Below are 19149 nucleotides of genomic sequence, written 5' to 3' on the forward strand. Positions count from 1 at the left end.
GTTTAACAATCACAAAAATTTAGGGCCCCAACACATCCAACTCTAAGGCAAAAAATATGGAAAAGAGCCAAAGTTGGTCAGATTATATACCTAAGCGACCACATGCTTCCACTATTATTCGGTCACTTTACAGTGCCCCATTGAAAGTTCATAAGAATAACTTTGGACTGACTTTAGATTTATCCTATGTACAACAAAATATTATTGTTTGTTCGTACCCTGTCACAAAGTACCCTAAGTTATTGTATCGAAATAATTTAGAGGATTTAATTACATTTTTAAATTTACACCATGGAATTAATAATTGGAAGATCTATAATTTGAAAGTGGAGAGAGGAATATACGATTATACTGATGGAGATCTACTATCATTGATTAAACAAAATGAGTCGATTCATAGAGACAACTCATTGGCGATGACTTTATTAAAGAAAGAAGCCATTCGATATAACATCGAGATATTGGATACTATGAAATCGGCAACCGACATAGAATATGAAGAGTTATTGCTAAAACCGTATCTCTTGAGAAAAGGATGGCTCGATCATGCCCCCCCTCCCTTTGTCTTACTACAAGAAATTATAGATGATATTAATGCCTTCGTTTCCAGTATGAACCCAGAAAAAATTGCAGTATTACATTGTAAGATGGGGAAAGGACGCTGTGGTACTATAGTAATTGCATTTATGATGAAGTTTAAGGACTGTTCTTTAGAATCAGCTTGTCAGTTCTTTAGAGTTAGCAGATTCAAAGCTGGGGTTAGTAAAGGAGTTACAATTGCATCACAGTTACGATATTTGAAATATCATGAAATGTTCCTATACTATGATCCACAATACAATGAGTTAATATTAAAACAACTTAAGAAATCACATTTCAAACTAGAATCCATTCAATTAATGGAACCTTCAAGTTTGATTTATTCGAATACATACCTCATATCAATTAAATTTCAAACCTATAACGAATCAAGGAATGGGTTGACAGATCTTCTCATATTAGAAACTGATGGCGATAATCAAAACCAAATGAAAAATAAGACTCTATTACTTGGTAATCTAGATCTGGATCTAAATATTCATGATATAAGAGTGGAATTTAAACTGGGAACGAAAAACTCTCAATTAATTAATAAATTTACTGCCATGGCATCAAGCTCCCATTGTTGGTTTAATTTATATTTTGAAAGTTTGAAATGTAGTACCAATAGTTCAGAAATAAATTTTATGCTTCATGAATTGTATCACGAACAAAGGACTGGGCAGCAATTCTATTTTTGTATCAGATGGGAAGAATTAGACGGGACAAAGGGAAGCAACAGTAAGGGCTTGAAGTTATTTAATTCCATAAATATTAAATGGTCTATATATTAAATATTCTATGATTTTTTAATAGTGGGTGCATCAACCACCCTTTTTATCGTCACTATCTTCATCGCTATCAACAATTTTAGAGGGCAACTTCTTCCATCCATTTGCCACGATTTTCTCTATTAGATCAAGAGATCCTGTATTAGGTTCATGCAAAGATTTAATATTTTCTACTTTGTATGGTGGTTCCACTTGTATGTCATCCAATATCACAATGGTCTTACCTACCCACTTTGTATCAGGTATGGTCTTATAGATAATATTGAATATAAATTCTCCCTCCTCAGTAATACCTTGACGCCTCAATTGGTCCTTGATTCCAGCCTCTTCGATCTTATTGTTCAATAATTCAGTGACTCTCTCAATATGAATAAATGTTGGCTTGATGTATTGTTTCTTGAATGAATTTGACACAGGCTTATCTCCAATTACCTCAATATCTTTAATGAATGAACATTTAATGATCTTGAAACTCAAAGGCGTTTGGTTTTTCTTGTTAGTTTGCAATGTAATGGTATTATTTGATGAGTTGAAAGAGTATATCTTACCCTCCGTAACTACATCCAACAAGTTTGTTACTTTCACGTGAAGCCCAAGTACATTTTCCAAGCTGAGACTCATTGTTCTCCTGGTGTCTTCAAAATTGGCGTTTTAAAACTGTGGATGAGACTCTCTTGTATTTTCTCTCGCTGCAACATTTGAAAGCTATGTGAAATATACGTACTTATATACAAAGAAGGGCAAATAAAGGAAGACCAACAGACTCGAAGGAGGAACATTATGAAAGCCGGTCAAGGGAGAGATGTTCCCATCATTAACCGATCCATGTCACTCGACGACATAAAACACAAACGAACACCGCCTCAATTCATAGACGATATGGCAGCACATCGAACCAGTAACAGTGCACAAGAACGCAATGAGATACTTTTGAAAGATTTAGATATCATGCTAAAAAACAAATTGAATGTGGTAAATGGTCTTAGGAATCAAAGCCCCAATTCAACTGCCACGAGAAGGTCTGCTTCTTATGATGATTTGAACGGATCTTTTAGACAAAGGTCTGGTTTGGAGGGCGACATAATTACTAGAAGTCCACCTGGATTAGATTATGAGGATGATGCCCTATTGGCAGATAATGCCACAGAATTGGATGGTGGTCGGTCTGACAATTTATATCAAGGAAACCTAGATATGCCTGAGGAGGATGAAGACGATGAGGAGTTCGCCAATGTCGATGAAGTCGATGGTCCATTACTAGGTCATTTGCAGGAGAAGACAGATAAAAATAATGATTTGAAAGACTATAATATGCCAATAAACGAAGACCTAAAGAAAGATTTGGAAAATAGAGCTGCTGAGTTAGCAGAGGGCAATGGATTTCAACCTGTAATTCAAAAGAAAGTCGAATGGTCCTTTAAAGATTTTACCTCTTTGAATTCGGAATTAGATGATTGGTTTTGCGCAGCAGATTATGCACTACTTTCTCCTAGTAAGAATCAATTCATGAAGAAAGACATTAATGAAGAACAATTCATGTCGGATGACGTGTATGCGGAAAAAATTACGAAATCATTGTTAGATCTGCTCCCTCAAGATATTGGTGGCAACCTACTAAGTTTATTTTATATTTCTATGGGGATATTTGGTAAGGCCAAATCCATGAATGATCACTTGACCTACATACGACGCAATACTATGTTCATGATCCCACAACTTCCTATCCTAATAAAAACATTCAAAGAAATTTGCATTTCATGTCGTGATAATAAGAACAACCTGAAAAGACAATCCACATTTTTATTTTATTCAAGTTCCATCCTATTTCTGATTGCAACCATTTGTATAGAAAGTAGAGATGGAAAAAGTTCCGAATTTATTCAAACTGTAATACATTTCTTTGATGACGATGCCGTTTTACAGTTCCTTACAAAGTACATAGAACACTGGCGTTGGAATAGTAGGTTATCAATGAGAGTAAGAAATATAATAAGTTTACTTTTCAAATTGATAACACTACAGTTTGGTGATAGATCTCTTTATACAACGACAAAGAAGCAACTATACAATTTCCACGGTTTGAATGCTTACAACAATGATGAGGAAGGTAAAAGGTTAACAGTATCACCTTTGCATTATAAGGCGTTCCAAGAAGATATAACGTCAAGATTCCCTGAATATCCTATGCCCACCCCTCATGAAGAATTACCGAAAGACATTGACGATTCTACCTCGTTATCTCAATTTTTAGAGATACCAAGATCCAAGGCTAGAAATCCGATGAACTTGAACTTGGCGGTACCGGAGCAACATATTGCCACTCCTGCTCCATCTCCTCCAGCATCTCCAGAATTAACCAGTAGTTTAGTTGAGAGTCCTCGATTAAGGAAGTCATTTCAAACTAATATGGCTTACCCTTGCTTGTATCCTTCGGATGATGATCTAGATTTAGATGCCTTAAATAAGAGAATTTCATCTAAAAAATGTGATGAAGATGTTAAAGTTCCATTTTCCATTGAAGAAGCAGCAACTATTCTTTCTTCCAACCTGAAAGTTAAACTAAGCACCAGGCAACTTTGGAGTGAGAGAGAGTTATTTATGGTCACCGAACGTGGCTGGCAATCCTCTATACCCTCAGATCCTTATAATTATCCAGAGATGAAGAACCCTACAGATGCTGAATGCATTAACATTATGAAACGAATTGATACTTATTACCGCGATTGCTTACCAAATTTAAATTCATTAGTGTTTGTACTATTACAAACTATGGAATCAAATTTGAATAATATTGTATATAAACGATCTACCATATCTGAGGATGCCAATGTAGAGACATTGAAACCATATTTGGAAATAATGAAGGCTAAGGAAACCGCATTGAGAACATCTACCGGTATCTTATACTTACTTTTGAAATGGTTTAAATTAAATCATATTTTGAAATTCGAACAATTTTCTGTTTTATTATACGACTCTAGGTACATCAATACGTGCACTTCCATTTTGAATAAATATTCTGAAAGTTACTCATCAAGAATATTTAATGAAATTCTAACTACGGATGAATCCATCTGGAAGGTATGTTCACAGCATAATGCTGCATATGAACAAGATTATAAGATATCATTTGGAAATGTAACAGATCAGGATACCAGTCTATTACCTTCGTTTGCCTATATGTTAAGAATCTTACGGAAAATGATTGATAATAAGACGCAAAGATTAAAAGAACTACCGCTCCCGATTGGTCTCATCTTCAAGAAGTATTACAAACTATACAACCTGGACATATACCATCCTATTCTGCGAATTATCAGGGAATTGACGCCTTTTAAAAATAAACGGTGGAAGTCCGAACACATGGAGTTGATATCGGGGGTCTATCTGTACGAGAGGTTGGAGTTGATCGATAACTGGGTGACCGGGAAGGACATTGCAGGGGAGATCAACGATGCTTGTGGCCAAGAGATTGCCCTGAGGGCGTTGCTCCAGTTTTACAACTTCCGTCGCTACGAGACGTCGATGACACAATTGGGGTATACCACTAGAGATAGGGACAGAGATTTGACATAAATTCATAAATATGGAATATTGCACTTATCCTACTGGATCAACCCCGCAAAAAGCCGCGCACAGCCGCGAATAACCGAAAACCGCGACGTTTTTCCTTCAATATAAAAAACGCATCATACAAGCAAAGAAAGGAGCAATGGATGACTGAATCGACACATTTAAGTACTTACTTCTTGGCTTTTCTTCACTGACCTTCTATGTGTCTCATATGCCAACTACCCGACTAGTGCAAGAGTAATAATTTATCCTATTAACTAGAGTTTGTTGAGCAACACTACTATACTGTTTTTCAAATTCCAACCCGTTTTTTTCTCCAACGTTACTTGTCTCAAGACAGGCACATAATCGCATTCAATTAAATTAAATTATTCAGATTCACAATGCCAGAACAAATTTCTCTGGACTCATCAAGTCGAAGCAGTGTGGAGACTACAGAAATTAACTCCTTTACCTCGTTACCAGCACAGCAACGAGAAGACCCCATTTCCAGACAGAGAAGTTGGTTCTCCAACAGAGATGCCGAATCTATTAACTCCGGAGCACCCTCTTTGGCTAGAACAGTAACCAGAACGGTCGCCGAAATTTGGAAGGCTGTTCAGGATGATAACCAGCAAGCCGATAAGGAAATCGGAGATGGGAAGGATTTAAATAAATTATTAGAATACAAATTCGATGTCGGTGATGCTATTAGAATGGAAACAAATCTAGAAGAGGAAGAGGATAACGAGGAGACCGAACGAGCGGAACTCAGGAAGACCACTACAAATGCCACTTCAAAATTGAGGACAAAGGGATCAGACACTGAGTCATCAGATCATGCTACTGCGTCTATTGCCTCGAGAAGAAATGAACAAGATTTGGAAAAATTTGAATCTGAAAGTTTTGAGAATGGTGAAAATTTAGAAGAACAACCCACCGTTAAGAGAGTCTTCACTAATAAGGAAAAGGGTGCTGTGGATTTACCCCCTGATGGGGGATATGGATGGATCGTCGTAATGGGTATTACACTCATCTTCATTAATAGTTGGGGTTGTAATTCTGCATTTGGTATCTTCTTAAGTTTTTACCTGACTAATAACACATATGCAGGCGCTACTAAGTATGATTATGCACTCATTGCAGGTTTAACTGTGTTCTTAGGTCAAGGTTTACCCCCTTTCGTTATGGTTTTGGCAAGAGTGATCGGTATGAAACCTACCATGCTCATCGGTGCTTTATTGTTATTCGCTGGTGATATATTAGCATCATTTTCAACAAGATTATGGGAATTATATTTGACTCAAGGAGTCATGAATGGGGTGGCAATTTCCTTATTATTTACACCAGCAACTACAATCTTACCTGGATGGTTTTTAAAGAAAAGAGCCGTTTCCATGGGTATTAGTCTTATGGGTACTGGTGCAGGTGGGGTCATTTATGGATTAGCTTCCAATAAGATGATCCAAGATAACGGTAATACAAAATGGTGTCTTCGTATGTTAGCCATTACATGTACTATAAGTAATTTTATTGCTATTGCCATAATTAAAGAACGTAACGGTGCTAAACCATTAGGCGTGAAATCGTGGAAACCTATAAAGAAAGAATTTATAAGAATGCTTTCATGGAAAGTAATTCGAACCAAACCTTTCTTACCATTGATTGCAGTGTGGTTTACTTTGGCTCTATTAGGTTATAATTTAATGATTTTCACATTATCTGCATACGCCGTTGCCCGTGGAATGTCTGCTCATAATGGTTCCACATTAACTGCTATATTAAATGGATGTCAAGTCATTGGGAGACCTCTTATGGGGTTATCTGGTGATAAATTTGGCAGAGCAAATGTCACTATTGCATTAACATTTTTATTAACAATCTTTATGTTTGCATTCTGGATCCCAGCTCATACCTTCATTCAATTAATCTTCTTTTGCATCATGGTCGGTTCATGTGTCGGTGTGGCAAATGTTATGAATACTGTCATGGTAGCCGATTTATTGGGTCCACAGTGGTTCTTGCCAGGCTGGGCATTTGTTAATTATTCAGGAGCACCTGTACTTTTAGTGGTTGAAGTTATTGCACAAGCATTAACTGATCCTAAAGATAAGAGTAACCCATACTTCCATACACAAATTTTTGCAGGGTGTTGCTTTGTATGTGCCCTTATTTTAATCATGCCCATTAGAGAATTATCTGTAAGATTAAAATTAGAGGAAAGGCAAAAGATAAATGATGCTAGGTTTAAAGATACTGTTATTCCTGAAGATGATGAGGCGACAATGGCCGATTGGGATGTTTTAGAACATAGAAGAGTTAAATATGATAGATTATTAGGACCTGGATTAAAGAAATATTTCTTGAGAATGGCCTACCCAATGAAAGTTTGAGCATATCATTGAACAACTTTCAATATAAATATTCACACATATATAAAAATATACATTAATTTCTAATATTATTATTAAAGTAATTATTATTATTATTATTATTATTATTATTATTACTGTTTATGGTCATTAAATGTGCTTTATATAAACTTGTTGTCCGTTTCTATTTCTACCTTAACATCCTGCTTAATACACGCAAATCATCTTCATCGTCAGATTTCAAATCTTTGCAAAAAACATAAAGTTGATGGTTAAATCTCTTATATTCTTGTACTGTACTCAAGGATGCTGACGTGAACTGAGTCAGTAGGTCACCTAAATTTCCCGTATCTGCTAAATTCAATTGAATTAACACTTTTTCAGATATATCATTCAATTTAGAATAAAATTCAATAAACTTGAAAACAGTTTCCATGATTATCATTAACGAGATTGGGTATGGATTACCTGAATATGTCCCGATATTACTATCAGAATTAGCAAGTAGAAGTTTATGAGAACGAACGCTATGTAAAAAAGTGTTGTGCGCATTATCAAGTTCGTCAATATTCAATAACGTCTTAGAATTGGTTCGTCTGATAACTTGATTTCCATTATTGTTCCTTTCACTGTCAACTGTCAAGTGTAGTATATCTTTCATTGGCTTTTGAATAGGTGTTGTTGTATCTGATTCTGAAAATTTGTTGCCAAGGAGAATGATATCGTTTTCAGTGGAGTTCAATTTGGATTCCAAAGTATTGAATTCTTTTTCAATAATGAAATTGAGACAATATGATTCCATCATGCTGTTAAATTGGTGCAACTTGGATCGTAGAATGCAAAATTTGGATAATTTGGTAAGTATATCTTTAGCTAGTGGGTTTCCTACCCTTATTTTGCTCAGCATCTTCAACAATTCATTGGACCTCAACATCTCATCATTGAAAAAATATGCGTTCTTCTTAAATCTCCATAAAAAGTTAAAGATTCTTAAATATTCCTTCTTACCACCTTCTCTGTTCACATTTAGCACTAAAGACAATGGTGGTTCCATGTTATAATCCAGAGTAAATATATCCCAACCAACAGAACCATGACCCATATCTAATACTCGTGCATCTAATCCATTTATAATAAAATTTTTGTCGGTTTGATTAATCCAATGGTTTATTGATGATTGTTGAACAGCTTCTTGTAGTGAACTTGTTAATCTATACCCTTGAATTGTCGTTGCTGGAGACATTAATAGATCTATAGCCTTTTTAGTCAAAATTTCTATAAGATCACTTTTGCCCATTAGTAGAAAATCCTTCAAAGCATACAGCATGTTTTTATAATGGAATTTTTCACATAAAAGTGTGTGGGTAATTTGTAAAATTTCATCATATTGTTGATTAATGGTATTGAAAAGTTCATTTGATATACCGTTATGCAATAAATTTGAATATATTACTGAATATTTTTTTGCGAACTCATTGGATTTTTCCAATTCTTTACAATATTTTGTAAGGAAGATATATGTCTTTCCAATGATGTAAATTTTATTGCCCATTTCACCATCCAGGAAATGTGGTAATTTTTCGCTAATTAGTGTTACAGGTATGATATTGATCTTTTCATCATGATTATCTTGTACTTTTATGAAAAAGTCATTAAATGTCGATTCAACCTTTGCAGCTACAAGCCAATTAAATAAATACTCAAAATAGAGGGATAATAAGCAATCAAACAATTCTGTAGCTACACGGCTGACCAATAAATCTCCATGTGATTTCCAGGAATGGAATTCGGAAAGATACATGTCACCTGAAGTTGCTTCAAAGTGCTCCATAAACTGAAAATAAATTCTTAGTACCGAAACGTATTCAAACAATTCGATATAGAGGGCTTTCAAAGAGGTAAGATTATTTGAGATGGTCAGATTATTAATAAATGCAGTATACTTTCGTAATTCTTTGCTTAAGTGTATAATTAGTGCTTTCTTGATTGGGGATATATTACTAGATTTATGCTGATTGACAATTAGGTTTAAGGATTGGTATAATAATCCAGCTTCAAAGATCAAGTGTAACATAGCACTATCTGAGTTTGGAATGTTTGACGGTATTTGAATTACATTAAAATCCATGGGAAACATGTCAGAAGTGGTAGCTACTAACGTATATGCTGCGTATCTTAACATTACGTCTTGGGGGACCATATTTCTGTAATATTGATCAGATAGTTCACGTAAAGTGATCGTATTATTTATCGTTCGGTTGTCCTTATATACCGATGGTAACGATCTTTTGTCGGAATAACGATCAAAATTCTCGAACGATTCTGAATAAACGCTATGTGCTCTGTTCGGACTGATTGTTGGGTTAAATGGAGAATTTAAATTTCTGTTAGGGCCTTGATACGAGTACCTCTGATTTCTCCCATCAGGAGACGGTAAGCCAGGAGAGAGCATTGATTGAAATACAGATAGATATTTGGTAATATCATCGTTTTTTTTGAGTGAACATAACGGCAACAGTAGATTCTCTAGTTTTTGCCAAGATGCATTGTTCTCAATGGTCGATGGAAGCTGATCCTTGTATACTTGTAAAATTGTTTGTAAATGTGCGCTTGATTTAGCAGGGGATCGTAGCAGTAGCGACAGTTCACGTAATAATGACCTCAATGATACATCAGATAACGCGTGAGGAACCAGTGCCTCTAAAACTGGTGAAAGAGCAGCATCTAGGTCCATTCTATGCTGTATTAAAATTTAGTGACTGATCTATCTCAATTGAAAGGTAATAGGGTTAATAAACCTGTTTGTTTTAATTGTTCATCGAAGTTTAAGCAAAATGTCTATTTATTTATTTCAAACAAAGTTTGTGCTTTGTTTACATTACATCTCATTTCTAGGGATTAAAAATAAACAAAATATAGGTTTGACAATTTAGGGCCAAATAGGGCTTTAATAGTAGTTGAATTAAAATATTCGTTGTTAATGATACAGTTTTAGCCGCTGAGTGAAAATTCCGAGATTTGAAAAATAAATTTTGTCACAGAAATAAAACTCTTCAGCTCATCGCAAGAATTGTCTCTTGATTTTGTTCAAGAAGTAAGACTCCTTAACTCAGCAAGTTTATTGAAGACAAGATGAGCGAAGATTTATTTACCAAGGCTATTGAAAATCCAGCAGATGCCACTCTGAAACTGAAACTTGATCTCCCAGATGATATCCCTATTGATGATATAAGTAGCGATGAAAACATTGAAGAAAATGATAAGACTGAGGAGAAGATACCAACCACCCAAAAAGAGGATGAAATAGAAAAGGTTTTGGAAGCCGCTAGTGACATGGACGAAAAGACAAAAGAAATTGCATCGCCGGATATAGAGGATGAGGATCGCAATGAGGATGAAAGTGACAAAGAAAGTGAAACTAATAGCTCGAGCGATTCTGATGAGGGTTCAGTTCTTGATGGCGTTGTTTTAGAAGAGGATGATGAAGAAGAACCAAGTTCCACAGGCCCCATTCGTTCCAAGAATGAATTAACTGAGGAACCTATCCCTTCTATTCCTGAAGATTATGAAATTAACGAAAATACTGATATAACTCATATTGGTGTGATTCAATCCGTCCTTGACAATAATATTATTATACATGCAAATTTATCTGGTGAAAAACGAGTCCTGAAAGACGGTTCGATCTTCTGTTTGGAAGATCGTACAGTTATAGGTACATTGTGTGAAGTCTTTGGCCAATTACAAAATCCATTTTATAGAATAAAAGTGCCATCTGAAAAGAATGAATTACTTGCTAAATTGAAGAGCCATATTGGAGAAAAGGCATTCATTGTAGTTCCTGATGCACATTGGATTGACACTTTTGAGTTGAAGCGTTATAGAGGTACTGATGCCTCAAATGGCTACGACGAAGAACTACCAGAAGAAGAACAAGAATTCTCAGATGATGAGAAGGAAGCACAATTTAAGAAGATGAGAAAAGAACAAAAGAAGAGAAAGGGCCAAGATAGAGGAAAGGAAGGCGACATAGGAAAAGATGCGAACAAACGATCAAAGGCTAGAAACAACAACAACAATAACCATAACAACAAGTTCAATAAGCCTCATACAGCACCAACAAATGATAATCATGCTCATGGTTACAGATCACGTAATACACGCCAAACGAACAAGACGTTAAATGAGAATTCACAGGGCAGAACCAACAATGGTAATATACCCAATGGAATGAATAATCCATATCTACAATATGGTAGTGGAATTGCACTTCAACCATTTGTGCCACCAACTCAATACCCACCTAACCAATATCCTCCATTCCCACAACCTACGAGTAATCAATTTCCCGTATATCCTCAAGTACCTCAAATGCCTCAGATATATCCTCCAACTATGGGTCATTTTCCTCCACAATATGTCCCTCAAGGTCAATATCCACCACCAAGCAATTCTGGATTCTCTAATAATCCTGTACAGGCTTTTGGACCACCACAATACAACCAACAATACCCGATTGCTTCACAACCACAGCCACAACCGAACAACCTATCACTTGCTCAACCTAACCAACAGTTTGGCATGACCCCTGCTCATCAATTACATCAGCTATTGTTAAAGCAACAACAGCAACAACAAAACCAAAATCCAGATTACCAACAGCCAAGGCCTTAAAATTTGTTACTTAACATGACTGTTCTTTTATCTCATTTCTCTTAATTAAGCATAAAACAGACTATGAAGATAATATTTTATTCGATACTCATCTGGTTTAGAGACCATTATATATAGCATTATTTAAAGATATATCATTTTGATATTCGTTACTTTGGGGAGTTTTTTTTTATCAGTTTATGGCTTCAAAACTTCAAATCAACAATATTGTAATATTAGTGTATTGTCCATTCCATTTATACTAATTAGATATCGAGGAGGGTCTTAAATATAATGTATGTAGAAGAAATTTGACCCATGGCTCATGATATTTATCCCAATGATCATACAAAGTGATCTGCTCTTGTATCGTATCCATTACTTCTTCTAAATCGACCTGTGATTGTGCCATATATAGATTAAAGACTTCCTGGGTTTTCGACATTCCATTCTCTCCACTTAATGCACGGGTTATCAGATTATCATTCTTTGTATTGCCGTTACCAACATTTGCGTCTATGTTCTTGAGAGCTATTGTAATAAATAAACATGACATTGCAATGATGTGAGGTGGATATATTAAATTAGCGTCTGTAATATAACTGTCATTAATCAAAGACCAACAGTTTTGAAGGTCATCTGCGGTCAAGTTTAATTGGAACGGCTCCATCTTTAAGGTCTCTACAATTTGCTCTAATGGTCGATAAGGATGATGGACTATTAAATAACTTTCCAATTCTTCTAATAAGTAAAATTCAAATTCTGTGACCTTTGTTGGATCAGGTGGAACAAATTCAGGCCATAATGATCTTGCCTCACTTACTAACGTTCGTATATATTGCGGACATTCCTCCACTTTGCATGCCAAATAAACAGTTGTAGTCACCAGTAGGTATAGGTTAACTTCCCTCACAGAAGTTCTTAGAAGAAATCTTGATAGGTAAATATGGGCTGTAGCAAGAGCACACTGTCGGATATTTAATCTTCTCCCAAGTTTCATAATCAAGAAATAGCAGTATATCCTAAGGTTATAGTCTCTATCGTAATGAAGGTCCCTATGAGTTATCGGTATATTCTTCGTTGTCGGCCTCATAATTGTACCATTTGAATTGTCACTGGAGTTTGGTTTCGGGGCATCCATTGTTATATTTAATCCCTGGGGGAATAGTTGACATTCCAGAATCCATAATTTCTGCCTCTCTTTCGCCAGAGAGGTCTTGGTGAATTGCCAATTGTGTCTCTGTGTTGACGTCCAGTAGCTTCCTGACATAACACACCAGTCTTCTCGAGGATCTTTCACAGTTCCTATATACTCGCTCTCCTGAACAAGAGTACTATGACTAGATTAAATTGAAATTTCATGTCGTGATCGGAGTATGAAATATGCTTACATTTTGATTTAACAGCTACAATAAAAGAACAAAGACTAAAAACCGCTCCAGTATACAAGATATCATTTGCAATTACCAGGAATTCTATGATGTTCCATAATAGATCTTCCATCAACGATAAGCTTACTTATTTCTACTGATCCACTTCCAGGGAACACGTCGATAGCGATATTGAAACCAAGAATTGAAAATTTTCGAAACGGCGCCTTAACAAAATCAAGTACAAGTTACACTCACTGATAGTCTTCAACAGTGGCACACTCATCTCAACTTCTACAGATTCCCCAGGTGTCATTACCATTATACATTATGACTCTACCAATGGACAATAGGAAGAGATTGCATTCTAACGTTGAAGAGCACGAAGAATCCATCAAAAGGCGAGTTGTCGACCATCAGCAAGAAGTCGCTGCCGCTGACGCCCTAGCGAGCTCTGATGACGTTAACTTCAAGGATTCTGAAAACTATGTCAGATGGCAGAACACAATCTCTAAAGTGGTCAATTCAGTGGTCTCCATTCATTTTGCCCAAGTCGCACCCTTCGATTGTGATCCTGCGTTAGTATCGGAAGCCACTGGGTTCGTCGTAGACTCTGACTTAGGGATTATTTTGACGAACAGACATGTTGTTGGTGCAGGACCATTTGTTGGGTACGTCGTCTTTGATAATCATGAAGAATGTGACGTTATTCCTATCTACAGAGACCCAGTTCATGATTTTGGGTTCTTGAAATTTGATCCGAAGAAAATCAAATATACAAAGATTCAAGCATTGGAACTGAAGCCTTCATTAGCCAAAGTGGGCTCTGAAATTAGAGTTGTCGGGAATGATGCCGGTGAAAAATTGAGTATTCTTGCGGGGTTTATCAGTAGACTAGATAGAAATGCTCCTGATTATGGTGAACTGACTTATAATGATTTTAACACTGAATATATCCAAGCTGCTGCTTCAGCATCTGGTGGTTCGTCTGGGTCACCCGTTGTCAACATTGATGGGTATGCCGTGGCATTACAAGCTGGTGGTTCCACCGAAGCCTCTACTGATTTTTTCCTTCCGTTAGATAGAATACTTAGAGCCTTACAATGTGTGCAAAATAATAAACCAATAACGCGTGGGACTATTCAAATCCAATGGTTGTTGAAACCGTTTGACGAATGTAGAAGACTAGGGTTGACCTCCGAACGTGAAACCCAAATACGTGAAATGTATCCTGAAAAAATTGGTCTACTAGTTGCTGAAACTGTATTAAGAGAAGGACCTGGTGATGGTAAGATTAAAGAAGGTGATACGCTTATTGCTGTAAATGGTGAAATAATATCATCCTTCATCCAATTGGATGATATATTAGATAGTGGGATTGGAAATGACATTGAAATTATCATCCAACGTGGAGGTATCGAGAGTACAGTGGTTTGCAAAGTTGGTGATTTGCACAATATTACACCTGATCGTTATGTCGAGGTTTGTGGTGCTACATTTAATGAACTATCATATCAAATGGCAAGATTCTACGCCTTACCAGTAAAAGGTGTGTTTATTTGTAGTGCATCAGGATCATTTAATTTTGATAATAAGGAAAAGATTGGTTGGATTGTGGATTCAGTAGATAATAAAGACACTCCAGATCTTGACACATTCATAGAAGTCATGAAGCATATTCCTGATCGCAAACGTGTTACAGTACGATACCATCATATGACTGATCAACATTCTCCACACGTGACATCTATATATATTGACCGTCATTGGTGTAGTGAATTCAGGGTATATAAGAGGAATGACACCACAGGTATATGGGATTATTATAACGTGGCAGAACCTTTACCAGCTGAACCAATCTCCCCCAAAACTGCCAGGTTTATCGACATTCCAAGCGACAATCCTCAAATTGCAAAATTGTCACATTCTTTATGTTTGGTCACCACTATGGCGGCTATACCTTTGGATTCCCTACCTGGGGAAACTTTGAGAACATCTGGGTTAATAATCGACGCAGAAGGAGGATATGTCATTGTTTCTCGTAGAGCTGTACCACATGATTGTTTGGATGTATTTGTTACCATCGCAGATTCTGTCCTTGTTCCAGCCAAATTAGAATTCTTACACCCAACTCAAAATTACGCCATTATAAAATATGATCCAAAGTTGGTTATCGCTAATATTATAACACCTAAGTTATCTAAAAAGAGAGTAGAACGTGGTGATAAATTGAAATTTATTGGACTTACGAATAGTAATAAGTTATTGACGTCCGATACTACTGTGACTGATATTGCCTCTGTGAGTATTCCAAGCAATTTAATTCCAAGATACCGAGCCACCAATTTGGAAGCGCTTTCCATCGATAGTATAGTAAGTCCCAGATGTCATTCAGGGATATTGACAGATGATGATGGTACTGTCAGGGCTCTATGGCTGTCATTCCTAGGTGAAAGAGAAGAAAGCAAAGAAAAAATATACTTGATGGGTCTTGATATAATGGATTGCATGAATGTTATAAACATTTTAAAGAGAGGGCAGAAACCAATAGTTAGAATTGTAGATGCTGGATTTGGGTCGATTACTATCTTGAATGCAAGAATAAGAGGTGTTCCTGAAGAATGGATTGAAAGGATGGAAAAGGAATCACAAGATCGTTTACAGTTTATGACTGTGTCAAGAGTCTCCTACACCAAGGAACCTATTAGGTTAGAGACAGGAGATGTGATTCTATCCGTGAATGACAGATTAGTAACTAAGATGGATCATTTATCTGGTATCGTTGGCGCATCGGATGAATATAAGGAAGATCCAGAACTGAGGTTTAAAGTAGTCCGCAATGGTAAAGTGGTTGATTTGAATGTTAAGACCGTCGCCGTCCATGAGACTGATCGCCTGGTTATATTTGCAGGGTCTATTCTACAGATGCCTCATCATGCAGTTCGTCAAGCAATGGCCGATATTCCAAAAGGTGTATATTGCACATTTAGAGGAGAATCATCCCCGGCACTTCAATACGGTATTTCTGCCACCAATTTCATTACACATGTTAACGAAGTGGAAACTCCAGATTTAGAAATATTTTTAACAGAAGTGAGGAAAATTGAAGATAACAGTTATTGCAACATGAGATTAATGTCATTCGATAATGTGCCATTTGCTATATCACTGAAGACAAACTACCATTACTTCCCAACAGCTGAGTTAAGAAGAGATGACGCCACTGGAAAATGGATCGAAGAAGAATATAATAAGACAGAAGAAAAAACAGTATAAACAATACATGTTATATAGATTATCATATTATAGAATATCACTTTTCACATTATATCACTTATTTTTTCCTGAAAAAATATTTATTTACATGAAGAAAGTTTCCTTTCACCTTATAGAATATATGCACATACATGACGAATGTTAATTTTATATTACCTATTTATATGGCATGAGTCTTTTCAAGTGTCTAAGATATGATGGATCAGCGTCTTTTCTTCCAGATAAATGTTTTAGAGAACGTCTTGACCACCCGGCATTACCGTGATTTCTACCAGCAATACCCCTCTTAAAGCTTTGTGCCGTTCGTCTCCATCTCTTAGCCGTCCCCTTATGAGTTTTCATCAAATTTCTCGTTATTGTCAACGTTGTTAGGTTTAAGCAACGAGCTCTGTAAAATGTCGGTAAGAATGAGAAGGGAAGCATTGATAACCGTTTAATGTTAATGTGATTGGGTAATTGTTTTCCTGTGAGCTTCACTTGAGCTTGTGGTTCTTTAAGATTAATAGATTTGTCTCTTTATTAGTATACTATCAATTTTTGTGTGCTGGGTAATTTTCCAAGATTGAAGAATTACGATATTATATTTATCTCCGTTAGCAACAGTCAATGATTAATACGTTCAGATCTTATTACATTATTTACAGTTCATAATAGTATTATATAGGGCTATGGAGGCATCACTTAATCATAAATTGGCAAAATCAGAAGCACGTAGGGCAGCAATAGTTTCTTGGATTTTGGCACTCATCTTTGGATCAGCTCTAATTCTTTTTTGAATCTTTGCGGCTTCTGCAAACGTAGTTGCTTGCAACTTTTCTTCAAAAGTTCTGGCCAAGGTAGCTGCACTTTCAAATAACTCAATAGCTTCGTCAATATCTTCTTGTTGTAACTTCAACTGGCCAAGACTGATCTTTGCTTGTTCAGATCTTGGATCTTCCTTTACTGCCTCTTCTAATAAGGAAGTAGCTTCGACAAAATTTTCTACAGTTGGTGTTCTTACCAATAAGGTCGCCTTACCAACTAATGGAGCAATACCCACATGAACAGCATCTTGTTTCTTCTCTAATTCGATCGCTCTTTCATATTCCTTCAAAGCGGCGTCAAAATCACCTTTGTCAGCTAAGATTTCAGCATAAAAATTTGGTACTTCTGAAGAGTTAGGGAACTTTCTTCTTGCCTCACTAAATAATGTTTCACAATCATCGAATTTATTTTCACGATAAGAAAGACATGCTAATTGAATATATGGGAAAATGTTTTCAGGATCTAATTCCTTGGCCTTATCAAAATCTTCTCCGGCCTTTTCGTATTGTTGTGTGATAAAATACATTTGACCACGATGATAGTATAGTGCAGCGTTCTTGTCGTCCAATTTCATAGCCTTTTCATAGTTAGCGAAGTAATTATCGGTATCCCCTTTATCAGCAAGAATTAATGCCATATAAATATAGGAGTTAATTCTTGGATGTAATTCTAATGCTTTCTTGATATCTTCGTGCGCTTCTAATGGATTATTTTTCAAGAATTTAAAGATACCTTGATGTTCTAATGCAATTGCAGTCTTTTCCTTAACAGTTTCGTCATCCGGAGTTTCACTCAATTGCTTTAAGAAGTATTCAGTTGCTTTGGTAAATGATAAATCAGCGGTTTCATAACCTTCCGCAGTACATCTATATAAATTCTTTAACCCATTCAATAATTCTTTATCACCTTCACAAGTGTCATCATAATTGGCAAAACTTAGTTCTGGTTTAAAAATACCAAAGAAAGAGGTTAACGCAGTATTTGAAGGTAATTGACTTTTCTTATCAGTAACACCTAGTTTCGTGTTTAATACAAACATTGCTTGTTGGTTCAAATTTCTTTCTAGAATTGGTTCAATTGATGCATCACTCATATCGGTATTCAATGAACAGACAGATAAATCGAACATAGCATCACCGAAATTCCCTAATTTTTCATAAGCATTAGCTCTTCTCACTAAAACTTTCGAGTAATCAGGTCTCAAGGCTAAGGCTTTAGTAGCCATTTCAATAACTTTTTCATAGTTAAGTAAAGAAGAATAACAGGCAGAAATGTTAGAATAGTAAACAGGATCCTCTTTCAAAGAGAGAGCAAAAGTGTAATATTTGATTGCATTTTCAAAATCCTTTTTTTTAAAAAGAGCATTACCCTTCTCTTTCAATGCTCCAGCCCATTCCTCTTTTGTCTTGTCGTTTAATAGGTCCACATCACCCAAAACAGGTTCTCCGTTTGCATCAATGGGGTAAATTGGTGGTTCTTCCTTTTTCTTCTCTTCCTCAGTGACTGACTTCTTACTCTTCTTAGTCTTCTTTGCTGGTTTCTTCTCATGTTGCTGTTGTAATTGGGCATAGTACATATAGGCACCAACAGCAGCAGTTCCCGCAGCAACAGTGGCAATAATGGCGGTCTTGTTTCTGGAGATGAAGTCCCTCATAGAATTGTTAGAGCTCATCGTTGCCGTGTCTGACTGAGTAATTGGTCTAAGAAGGGCAACGTTCAAAACTGTCTTTCCTATATTTGTGGTGAGCTTTT

General features: G+C 36.2%; 10 protein-coding genes across 10 annotated transcripts; 5 read left to right on the forward strand and 5 right to left on the reverse strand.

Moving 5' to 3' along the window:
- Positions 1-56: 56 nt before the first annotated feature.
- On the forward strand, positions 57-1373 carry TEP1 (putative phosphatidylinositol-3,4,5-trisphosphate 3-phosphatase; the record flags this gene model as incomplete). The annotated part of the gene is made up of 1 exon (XM_003677430.1): positions 57-1373. One exon carries the CDS (start codon positions 57-59, stop codon positions 1371-1373), a length of 1317 nt encoding a protein of 438 aa, XP_003677478.1.
- Positions 1374-1403: 30 nt separating this feature from the next.
- LSM12 (Lsm12p) lies at positions 1404-1991 on the reverse strand (the record flags this gene model as incomplete). Its single annotated transcript, XM_003677431.1, has 1 exon — positions 1404-1991. One exon carries the CDS (start codon positions 1989-1991, stop codon positions 1404-1406), a length of 588 nt encoding a protein of 195 aa, XP_003677479.1.
- A 159-nt stretch (positions 1992-2150) lies between these two features.
- On the forward strand, positions 2151-4946 carry FAR11 (Far11p; the record flags this gene model as incomplete). Its single annotated transcript, XM_003677432.1, has 1 exon — positions 2151-4946. One exon carries the CDS (start codon positions 2151-2153, stop codon positions 4944-4946), a length of 2796 nt encoding a protein of 931 aa, XP_003677480.1.
- Positions 4947-5326: 380 nt separating this feature from the next.
- On the forward strand, positions 5327-7315 carry ESBP6 (Esbp6p; the record flags this gene model as incomplete). The annotated part of the gene is made up of 1 exon (XM_003677433.1): positions 5327-7315. The coding sequence occupies one exon, from the start codon at positions 5327-5329 to the stop codon at positions 7313-7315; it is 1989 nt and encodes a 662-aa protein (XP_003677481.1).
- Positions 7316-7484: 169 nt separating this feature from the next.
- SPC98 (Spc98p) lies at positions 7485-10028 on the reverse strand (the record flags this gene model as incomplete). The annotated part of the gene is made up of 1 exon (XM_003677434.1): positions 7485-10028. The coding sequence occupies one exon, from the start codon at positions 10026-10028 to the stop codon at positions 7485-7487; it is 2544 nt and encodes an 847-aa protein (XP_003677482.1).
- Positions 10029-10426: 398 nt separating this feature from the next.
- NAF1 (RNA-binding snoRNP assembly protein) lies at positions 10427-11968 on the forward strand (the record flags this gene model as incomplete). Its single annotated transcript, XM_003677435.1, has 1 exon — positions 10427-11968. One exon carries the CDS (start codon positions 10427-10429, stop codon positions 11966-11968), a length of 1542 nt encoding a protein of 513 aa, XP_003677483.1.
- A 241-nt stretch (positions 11969-12209) lies between these two features.
- Positions 12210-13217, reverse strand: SSN8 (cyclin-dependent protein serine/threonine kinase regulator SSN8; the record flags this gene model as incomplete). Its single annotated transcript, XM_003677436.1, has 1 exon — positions 12210-13217. The coding sequence occupies one exon, from the start codon at positions 13215-13217 to the stop codon at positions 12210-12212; it is 1008 nt and encodes a 335-aa protein (XP_003677484.1).
- A 430-nt stretch (positions 13218-13647) lies between these two features.
- NMA111 (Nma111p) lies at positions 13648-16593 on the forward strand (the record flags this gene model as incomplete). Its single annotated transcript, XM_003677437.1, has 1 exon — positions 13648-16593. The coding sequence occupies one exon, from the start codon at positions 13648-13650 to the stop codon at positions 16591-16593; it is 2946 nt and encodes a 981-aa protein (XP_003677485.1).
- Positions 16594-16749: 156 nt separating this feature from the next.
- MRP35 (mitochondrial 54S ribosomal protein bL35m) lies at positions 16750-17016 on the reverse strand (the record flags this gene model as incomplete). The annotated part of the gene is made up of 1 exon (XM_003677438.1): positions 16750-17016. One exon carries the CDS (start codon positions 17014-17016, stop codon positions 16750-16752), a length of 267 nt encoding a protein of 88 aa, XP_003677486.1.
- A 262-nt stretch (positions 17017-17278) lies between these two features.
- Positions 17279-19069, reverse strand: TOM70 (protein channel TOM70; the record flags this gene model as incomplete). Its single annotated transcript, XM_003677439.1, has 1 exon — positions 17279-19069. The coding sequence occupies one exon, from the start codon at positions 19067-19069 to the stop codon at positions 17279-17281; it is 1791 nt and encodes a 596-aa protein (XP_003677487.1).
- Between the last annotated feature and the right edge of the window lie 80 nt (positions 19070-19149).

The sequence above is a fragment of the Naumovozyma castellii genome, chromosome 7 (assembly GCF_000237345.1).
Source record: "Naumovozyma castellii chromosome 7, complete genome".
Classification (NCBI taxonomy): Eukaryota; Fungi; Ascomycota; class Saccharomycetes; order Saccharomycetales; family Saccharomycetaceae; genus Naumovozyma; species Naumovozyma castellii.